Here is a 10,746-nt window from a genome sequence, read left to right on the forward strand (position 1 = left end):
CTGAATACTGAAAACAAACCATGGACTGAAGGGGGAGGGGGAGGGAGGGAGGGGGTGATGGTCATGGTGGGGGGCACTTGTGGGGAGAAGCACTGGGTGTTATATGGAAACCAATTTGACAATAAACTATTAAAAAAAAAAGAAGTAGTGACTGGAAGGGAGCACAAGGGACTTCTGGGGCTCTGGTCATTACACTGGTTACAAGGGTGTGTTTACTTTGTGAAAATACTTCAAATAATGATCAATGTAGTTTTCTGTATGTATGTTATAGTTTCATTGGAAATGTATATATCAAAAATGCCTTGTTGTTTAAGAGGAATGTGAGCAAAATATTTTTATAGGTTACCACTGACTGCAGAATATCCCTCATCGTGGAGCATTGCCTGTACTGTGGAAGCAAAGTAAGCATTGAATGAGGTGGCGAGGGCTGTTGCAGATTGTGAAACCATTCTGCACACGGAGTGGCAGTGTCTTGGGTTAGCATGTGGCCTTTGGCTACCAATATCCTGAAAAGGGAGGAGGAAAGACATTTATGGAAAAGCACAAGAAACAAGCTTCATTACAGTTTTGTAAATGGCTGACTCAGCCTGTAATCCTGTTTAAGCCACCACTGATTGATTACTTAGGCGTCTGCACATTGATACCGAGAGTTTATTTGCACTGAAATGTTTGATCTTTACCACAATCCTGGGAGGTAGGCACTATTATCTTTCAAATTTACAGTTGGAGAAACTGTGGCTTAGATTAAATAACTAGCCTGGTTCCAGCTAGAAGGAAGCAGCAAGCTGCAACTGGAAACCACTTTGGTGTGATTTGAAAGCCCACCCACTTGATATGTCTCTTTTGGCTTTTTTTGAAAAAACAATTCTACTTGACGAAGGTTAATGAGAAGAAAAACTATGTAATATGTGTTATGTTCAAATTTGATGATCAGAAGCACTTTGAAACCAACTTGAAGGTCTGAGGTTTGTTGCGCTGTAGGTTTTTATGAACCCGAGTTTCCATTTTCTGTCATAACATGGCTGAGAATACACGCAAGGGGGTGAGGATAGAGAAATCATTTCAGAAGTAACACCAATTATGATGGGAATGCCCTTGTACGGGTGACCCATGAGCCCTTCTCAGTGCTTTAGTGACATTTTAATAACCTGAGTAAGCGCCTTTGATAGGCAGGCTTTGTTTTCTACTCCTTAATTACTCTCCAGGCTAGACTTTATTCCTCTTACTATTAATTCAGATACAGAGATACATAAAATGAATGCTGCCAACTGATTGCCACACTACTGTCTGCATATCAATGCTCTCCTGCCTGCTTGGGCATAAGGAGAGGAGGAGGGAAGCTGTATGATGTCTAGCCTGTGATAGGTACATTTGTTTTATTTTATTATTTTTGTTTAATTTATTTCTTTAATTTACATCCAAGTTAGTTACCATAGAGTGCAACAGTGATTTCAGGAGAGAATTTTTTCATCACCCTTACCCATTTAGCCCATCCCCCTTCCCACAACCCCTCCAGTAACCCTCTGTTTGTTCTCCATATTTAAGAGTCTTATGCTTTTGTCCCCCTCCCTGTTTTGTTTTATTTTTGTTTCCCTTCCCTTATGTTCATCTGTTTGTATCTTAAAGTCCTCATACAAGTGAAGTCATATGGTATTTGTCTTTTTCTGACTAATTTCGCTTAGCATAACACCCTCTAGTTCCATCCATATAGTTGTAAATGGTAAGATTTCATTCTTTTTGATTGCTCAATAATACTCCATGCTACATTTGTTTTAAAAGCCACATTCTGGAGGCACCTGGGTGGGTCAGTCTGTTATGTGGCCAACTCTTGATTTCAGCTTAGGTCATGATCCCACAGTTGTGTGGTCAAGCCCCGCGTTGGGCTCTGCACGGACAGCGTGGAGCCTTCTTGGGATTCTCTGTCTCTGCCCCTCATGCACATGTGGTTCATTCACTCTTTTTAAAAAATTTCTTTAATGTTTTTTATTTATTTTTGAGAGACAGAGAGTGACAGCATGAGCAGGGGAAGATCAGAGAGAGAGAGGGAGATACAGAATCTGAAGATAGGCTCCAGGCTCTGAGCTAGTGGTCAGCACAGAGTCTGACGTGGGACTGGAACCCACGAACCGTGAGATCATGACCTGAACTGAAGTTGGATGCTTAACTGACCAAGCCACCCAGGCGCCCCTCATTCACTCTTAAAGTAAATAAACTTAAAAAGTATTTAAAAGCCATGTTCTGGTATAGAAACCAGAATTTTAACATGTACAGGCATACCTCACCTTATTATAGTTCCTTTGTTGGGTTGAGCAGAGCTTGCATGTAAAAAAAATTGCAGGGTTGCCACAAACCTTTATTGAGCAAGTCTATTTGGTGCCATTTTTCCAACAGCATTTGGTTACTTTGCTTACTTTGAGTCTTTGAGTCCCACATTGTTTGGGGGCATCACGAGCCATATAAGATGGCAAACTTAATTGATAAATGTTGTGTGCATTCTGGCTGCTCCACCAACTGGCTGTTCGCCCATCTTGCTCTGTCTCCTCAGGCCTCCTTGTTCCGAGACACAGCAATATTTAAATCAGGTCAGTTAATAATCCTGCAGTGGCCTGTGAGTGTTCAAGTGAAAGGAAGAGTCCTTTGTCTCTCACTTTCAATCAAAAGCTAGAAATGATTAAGCTTAGTGAGGAAGGTATGTTGAAAGGTAGGCCTTTTGCACCAGACAGGTAGCCAAGATATGAATGCGAAGGAAATGTTCCTGAAGGAAATGAAAAGGGCTCCTCTGGTGAGCACACAAATGATAAGAAGGCCAAACAGCCTTATTACTGATATGGAGAAAGTTTGAATGGCCTGGATAGAAAATCAAACCAGCCACAATATACACACCCTTAAGCCAAAGCCTGATGCAGAGTGGGGGCCTGACTCCCTTCAGTTTTATGAAGACTGAGAGAGATGAGGAAGCTGCTGGAGAAAAGTTGGAAACTGGCAGAGGTTGGTTCATGAGGTTTGAGGAAAGACCCTATGTCTATAAAAAAGGTGAAGCAGCGTTATCCAGATATCCGAGTTAACCAGAAGATCTAGCTAAGTCAAGTCATGAAGACAACTACACTAAACACATTTTCAGTGTAGATGGAATAGCCTTATTTGGAAGAGGTGCCATCTAGGACTTGCATAGCTAGAGAGGAGAAGTCAGTGCCTGGCTTCAAAGCTTCAAAGGACAGGTCTACTCTCTTGTTAGGGGCTAATGAAGCTGGTGACTTTTAAGTTGAAGCCATTGCTCATTTGTCATTCTGAAAGTCCTAAGGCCCTTAAGGATTATGCTAAATCTACTCTGCCTAGGCTCTCTAAATAGCATAGCAAAACCTAGATGACAGCACATCTGTTCACAACATAGTTTAATGAGTATTTTAAACCCACTGTTGAGACCTATAGCTCAGAAAAAAATACGACTGTTCATTGACAGCGCACCTGCTCACCCAAGAGCTCTGATGGAGATGCGCCATGAGATGAATGTTGTTTTCGGGTCTGCGGACACTACATCCACTCTGCAGTCATGGATCAGGGAGTCATTGTGACTTTTAAGTCTTATCATTTAAGAAATACATTTCATGAGGCTGTAGCTGCCGTAGATGGTGATTCCTATGATGAATCTGGGAATAGTAAATAGAAAACCTCCTGGAAAGGGTTCACCATTCTAGATGATGTTAAGAACATTCAGGATTCATGGGAGGAGGTCAAAATATCAACATTCACAGGAGTCTGAAAGAAGCTGATTCCAACCCTCATGGATGACTTCGAGGGTTTCAAGATTTCAGGGGAGGAAGTAATTTCGAATGTGGCGAAAATAGCAAGAGAAGTAGAAGCAAAAGTGGAGCCTGAAGGTGTGACTGAATTGCTGCCATCTCATGATCAAACTTAAATAGATGGGGGGTTCTTTCTTATGAATGGGCAGAGAAAGTGGTTTCCTGAGACGGAATCTACTCCTGGCAAAGACACTGTGAAGATCGTTGAAATGACAACCAAGAATTTAGAATATTACATTAACTTAGTTGATACAGCAGTGAGAGGGTTTGCAAGGATTGACTCTAATTTTGGAAGAAGTTCTGCTGTGGATAAAATGCCATCAAACAGCATTGCATGCTACAGAGAAATCATTCTTGAAAGGAAGTGTTAGTCTATGTGGCATACTTCACTGTTGTCTGTTTTAAGAGATGACCACAGCCACCCTAGCCTTGAGCAACCACAACCCTGATCTGTCAGCAGCCCTCAACATGGAGGCAGGGTCCTCCACCAGCAAAAAATTATAACTTGTTGAAAGCTCACATGGTGGTTAGCATTTTGTAGCAATACAGTATTTTTTTAAATTAAGGTATTACATTTTTTAAAGACATAATGCTACTCTTGAGGTGCCCGGGTGGCTCTGTTGAGTGTCTGAGTCTTGATTTTGGCTCAGGTCATGATCCCAGACTCATGAGATTGAGCCCCACATTGGCTTCATGCTGAGTGTGGAGCCTGCTTAAAGTTGTGTCTCTCTCCCTCTGTCTTCCACCCCCTTCTCTCTCCCTGCCCCTCTCCCCTGTTGACATTCTCTCTCTCTCTCTCTCTCTCTCTCTCTCTCTCTCAAAAAAAAAAAAACCATAGTGCTATTGCACACTTAATAGACTACAGTATAGTATAAACATGACTTTTATATGCACTGGGAAGCCAAAAAATTAATTTGACTTGCTTTATTGCAATATTCACTTTATTGCAATAGTCTGCAACCAAACCCACAATATCTCTGGGATATGCCTGAACAAATGACTGATATTTGTGCACAGTTAGGGTTTGGGGAATGCCCTACTTAGCATTGCATGTCCTCTTTTTCCCTTTTTGTGATACACAGACTGCCTTGGGTACACACTCAGGCATATGTTTAATGCTTTGAATTCTTTTGCTCCCGTGGCTTGTTTTTGGTCCTTAGGGCATTCTTGTTTGCAATCTGTGGAGTGTTTATAGCATTGGAGTAATATCATGTCCCTAAATGGAATTTGGATTAGTTACTTTCAAATGTGTCTCCCCAACAGTCCAGTGACTGTGAAAGTAATACAGTGGAAAGGTACATGATCTGATTTGAATAGAAATATATATGGATATGGTTTTAGAGCTTTCTGTTTATTAAAAAAAAATTCCCCTTCTTTTTCCTTGGGGCTAGTTATCCTGCTTTTATTGCTATGATAACACACAGGAAAGAAACACAACACAAGTTGAAATAATTGAAAACATCCACATCCAACTCAATTTATTTTATTTGAATCCATGTAGTTATATGGACTTGTTTGATGTACAGGTGCTAATAAAAAACTTGACGTGAGCACTGGGTTGCATTTTTCCCCCCAGAAAGGTAGAACTCTTTTTTTTTTATTGTTTATTTATTTATCTTTGAGAGAGAGCACATACACAGGTGGGGTAGGCACAGAGAGAGAGAAGGAGACACATAATCCGAAGCAGTCTCCAGGCCGTGAACTGTCACAACAGAGCCTGACATGGGTCTTGAACTTACAAACTGTGAGATCATGACCTGAGGCAAGGTTGGACACTCAATCAGCTGAGCCACCCAGATGCCCCTAGAAAGGCAGAACTTCTAGTTTAGAAGTAAAGATTCCTCCTGAGGGAATATGTAGTTATTTATTAATTTGATTAGCACTCTACATTGTGTCTCGAAGCTATTCGGAGTGCTGCAGGAGCATCTGTTGTGCCATCATTTGGAGGCTGCTAGGTTGTTTCAGAAATAAACTCCAAATGCCTTGACAACGGCAGTTTGATGCTTGATGTAGGCAGTAACACGGTGCTACATGGGAATTCTCCATCTTGGCTTCATGTAGGAAAATTAATACTCTAAAGTGCATCTAAGGTGTGCTTTGGAGGAGAGGGTAGTTTTTATTGAGTCTTGGCTTTCCTCCTCTATTTAATAGTGACAGCTGTCATTTTTCACCTTCAAAAAATAGCATCACTGATTTTATAAATAGCAAATCATTTTCTCGGTGAGTTCAGGTCTATGCTGGCAACCATTTGATACACATGACCTCATTTAAATGGCCAGGACTTTGCATGTATAAATGGACAAGTTTTCAGGCAATTTGGGTAGGCTTTCCAATCTTACCTCTCTGTTTCCTGTCTAAACAACTTCTTCCATGTCCACAGCATGTTTATGCAACATTGACTACAACTTCTAATGAGAAATTTCTTCCAGGTGACCTCCCTGAGAGGCTGGGCTGTGAAGAAATCTTAAGAAACCCAACCCTGATGAAATTGCCTCCTTTGAGAATATTACTCGGTGCAGAAACAAGGAACAGAATTCAGTTATTTTTGGCTCTTGAATAAATGAATTCTGTTTCTTTTTGTAGAGGTGGCAGAAAACATTAACCCCTGCAGCAGGTTCAGTTTCAGAAATTGAACTTTTGGTTTCTGTGAATTAGGAGAACCTTGGAAAAGAGAATGTTAAATTTTATTTTTTATTTGTACCTCCAACACCTTGGACTCAATTTTGCCATTTGTGTATCTTTTATAGATGTATCTTTTGCAGGTCTGTCTGCCTTTACATTTAATTTTCTGGAGTCTGGGACTGTGGTTATCAGATGACTTCTAACTTAGCACCATGTGTGGATGGATACTAATGAATCCTTTCTTACCCTTCCTAGCACTTTTGGAGAAATCTATCAGTAGAAGGCGGGACACCGAAGCCATACAGAAAGCCAAAATCCTTTATTCATCTTGCATGAATGAGAGTAAGTAATAAAGACAATAAATAAAATATTTACCACCCTGTTCTTCACAGATTCCATTAATGTTTAAAGATATTATTTAAGGAAAAAGAAACTACTAAGAATTCGATTAATGTTTAAAAGTGTTGTTTGAGGAAAGGAACACTTCTCAGAGGCTGGATTTGAGTACCCTGGTCTTAATGTTCTGTTGCTGGCTTGATGGAGAAAATAGGAAAATGATTTTATTTCTATGGCTTGGATTCTTTAGGTATCAGGTACTCCATGAGAAACTTGTGTAGAGTGAGAAGGGCAAGCCCCACTTTTTGTGGTGCAGAAATAAGAATCCAGAGGCCTTGTCTGGTCTATGAAGGAGCCTGGGAGAAGGGGGAGTTTGGGAGTGTTGCTGTAGCCCATAGAACCTTACTGGGGCCCAGGAAAATCCAGATTCCCAGGTGGGCCAGGCTCCTTCTGCTTTCCCATCAGCCGAATAGGCATCTAAGGTGGGGGTGTTAGGCCTGTCTTGGTATCTTGGGTCTGATTGGTGTTAAGGTGACACTTGTCATTTCATCTGGTGTGCTTTCTCAAGACCATTGCAGGAAGAAGCCACTGCCTGTGTGTTAACTTGTTTAGGATTTGAGATATTTGGTGAACTAGAAGAGGGCAGTAAAAGATGATGAAGGAGTCATGAAGCATTAATTCATGTGTATTGGGTATGGGTTGGTTTTACCAAACAGTTTCCTTTACTTAGGGTTGTTCCTTAGTTTTCCAAAATATTCTCAGCCTAATATCGCTCATTGGGTTGTAGTGAGCCCATCTGTTATTGTCAGGAATTCCAGCAGGTTCCCTAGTCTGCCCTCCGGGCAAGAACCTCAAGTTTAGGCAGTCAACGCTGAAGTGTGAACCATAGGTAGTCCTGTCTCTGTGGCCGGGCTCAGTCTACCACACCTCCCGCAAACAGCTGAAATGCTAAGTTGGGACCTTATGGGAATTTTCTCTCGATAAGATACACTTGCCTTTTATTTGGTGGTCTCGTTTGCAATTCTAACTCTTCTTTCATATCTGCTCCCTTTCAGAAGCAATCGAAAGAGCAGATGCCAAACCGTTGCTCCACATCCTGCGGCATTCACCTTTCCGCTGGCCTGTGCTTGAGTCTAATATTGGTCCTGAGGGGGTGTGGTCAGAGAGAAAGTTCAGTCTTTTGCATACCCTTGCAACATTTCGTGGACAGTACAGCAATTCTGTGTTCATCCGACTGTATGTGTCCCCTGATGACAAGGCATCCAGTGAACATATCTTGAAGGTATAGTGAGCACTTGTTCATCCTGTTTGTTCAATTCATGCTTAGCCTTTTGGGGTGTCTTCCCAGGGAAAGAGGCTCCCAGCACCTTAGTGAAATGATCAGATAGCAATTCTGTTAAATATTAAGATCTATGATAATCCCCTTCCTCTCAGATTTTCAGAGTGTAAATCAGGAACAAACCAGTTTTGTCCACCTTTTAGGAAGCTTGTGAGTGAGTTTCAAGTCATCTCTGATCTGGCCCTCAAGTATCTACTCCGAGCATGTGCGGGGCCCCTAAATTCCCGTGGGGAGCGAGCTGCAGAGACTGTGAACTCTGCTCCTCCCCTCACCTCTAATTCCCCTGACAACCGAGAACACATGCCATGAGTCTTTGTTCCCCTTTCCCTAACATATTCCTGCAAGCACGCCTAAAATTTCATTGTCAAGTTCAGCCTGATTCTCCCTTCTTTCATTTCAAAAGGAAGAAAAACTTGTTCTATTCTAAGTGTTTGGTTGCTTTTTCTGTTGGGAGAGGAAGCATCGCTTCCATGAAGGAGGGGGCCATGCAGACTTTCCTTGAGGTAGACTATTACATTGGTAAAATGGGGACTGTCCGAAAACTACCAACAGAGGAGGACTTAGCGGTAAAACAACTTGGCAAGGATTCAAATAACATTTCTTAAATTCCTTTGTGTTTTGATTCTGCTGTAATTTTTGCTTCCACAGCTACTTTGACTAATAATGAAAATTTTATTGAATCACTGATGATTTACCTCCCAGTTCTGTTCGTTGTCAAACCAGAAAACATTGGTGATATAATGATGATCACATTGTAAAAGTATAAAATCTTTAGAGTATATTACTTTCTTTTGTTGAAAGTCAACTTTTAAAAATTCACACCTGCAGTTTTTTTTTTTATACCAAGGGGGTGGCATTTTTTTTTTCTGTAAAGGACCAGATAGTAAATACTTTAGGCTCTGTGGGCCATATGGTCTCTGTGTCACCTACTCAATTCTGTTGTATCTGGGAAAGCGGCCATGGACAGTACGTACGTGAGTGGGTGTGGTTTTATGACAGGCCTGACGGCAGGCGGCAGTGTGCCCGGCTATCGTTTAGACAGTGGAGGTCTCAATAAATCTCTAGTCACTGGCAGAATTCCCAACTACTCAGGAGGAAATTCTTAGTTTCAGTGACAGCTGTACTTCCGTGGGGGGGGGAAGGAACAGGAACATGGCACCAAGACACATGCTAATGCTGTCTGGATATGACATGCTATGCAAGACGAAAGTCACAGTGAGGTGACACAACAGTCCAGTTGACCTCTGTATTATGCGGATAGATTTTTCACTTTAAAAACAAGCCAACCAGGTCTTACGGCTGGCATTCTTCATTGCAGAACTATTACGATATCCTTTCAAACACCTTAAGTGGTATTTTGAAGTTAGATGGAGACTTTCAAACTTAAGTTTATGCACTCTGTTCGGTAATAGAAGGTCTCGATTCACACACATAAAGGTAGTTACAAATGGTAACCGTTTCATTTTTCACCAGTTTCTGGACCTAGTCTAAGAATTTATTTTCTTAAGTATTTTAGTGTGGAAAATAATACAAAAACCAAAATCCCATGTATTCTTCAACCCAACTTCAACAACTGGCAGCTTTTGGCTGTTCTTGTTTTGTGGAGGAGGCTGGAGCATTTTATAGCAAATGCAAAATTATTATCATTGCCCTGGTAAATCAGTGTTTATCGAATGGAAAGACTATTACCACAAATAAAGTAATCACAATTCCATAATTAACATCTAACAACTGGTTAATTTTCAGTTTTCCTGATTGTCTCAAACATGTCCTTTAAAAAAATTAAACACTTGGTCTTTGATTCAGGTTCCAAGTAGGAACTGCATGTCAGTTTGGTCGATATGTCTCTTTTCCTCTACAACATTGTACATCTGACTGATTTCAGGGTAAACTAATAGTTGATGAGGGAAAATTCTTGCTTATACGAGAATCACAGCTTAAAAAATGCAGGCGAAATAATAAAATTAGAAAGGTACTGTTTTAAAACATTTCTAATGAGAATAAAGGACCAAGGCAGCTATCATCAATAGCTGACTAGAACCATTAGGCCAGTGGTTGATGGGGGGAATTCATGATAGATCACACTGACACCAAATGGACTCAGACATCAACGGTAGCCTTGCTAAAAGTGGGGTAACCAGATATTGTGTGCCTTCCAATACCAGGCAGTGGGAAGCATACGCTCTCACTGATGATGTCTTGCCAAAAGAAAAGAAAAAAAAAATGAAGCGGAATCTAATCAAGCCTCTAGTTTTAATATCAGCTTACAGGACCACCTCACGCCAGTCAGAGTGGCTAAAATTAATAAATCAAGAGACTATAGATGCTGGCAAGGGTGTGGAGAGACGGGCACCCTCCTACACTGTTGGTGGGAATGTAAACTGGTGCAGCGCTCTGGAAAACAGGGTGGAGGTTCCTCAAAAAACTATCCATAGAACTCCCTTATGACCCAGCAATAGCATTGCTGGGGATTTACCCAAGAGATACAGCGATGCTGATGCATAGGGGCACATGTACCCCAATGTTCCTAGCAGCCCTGTCAACAATAGCCAAAACATGGAAAGGGCCTAAATGTCCATCACCTGATGAGTGGATCAAGAAGATGTGGTATATATTCACGATGGAGTACTACATGGCAATGAGAAAGAA

The 10,746-nt window shown here is 41.2% G+C and overlaps 1 protein-coding gene across 2 annotated transcripts in view; it reads left to right on the forward strand.

The window, feature by feature from the left end:
• Positions 1–10,746, forward strand: part of PHEX (phosphate regulating endopeptidase homolog X-linked) — a 225,339-nt gene that overhangs the window by 35,088 nt on the left and 179,505 nt on the right. For both annotated transcript variants that reach the window (XM_029930947.1, XM_029930946.1), the window contains 2 exons: positions 6,678–6,764; positions 7,814–8,040. In XM_029930947.1, coding sequence (XP_029786807.1) covers positions 6,678–6,764; positions 7,814–8,040 — 314 coding nt within the window. The remainder of the gene's footprint in view (positions 1–6,677; positions 6,765–7,813; positions 8,041–10,746) is intronic.

The sequence above is a fragment of the Suricata suricatta genome, chromosome X (assembly GCF_006229205.1).
Source record: "Suricata suricatta isolate VVHF042 chromosome X, meerkat_22Aug2017_6uvM2_HiC, whole genome shotgun sequence".
Taxonomy (NCBI): domain Eukaryota; kingdom Metazoa; phylum Chordata; class Mammalia; order Carnivora; family Herpestidae; genus Suricata; species Suricata suricatta.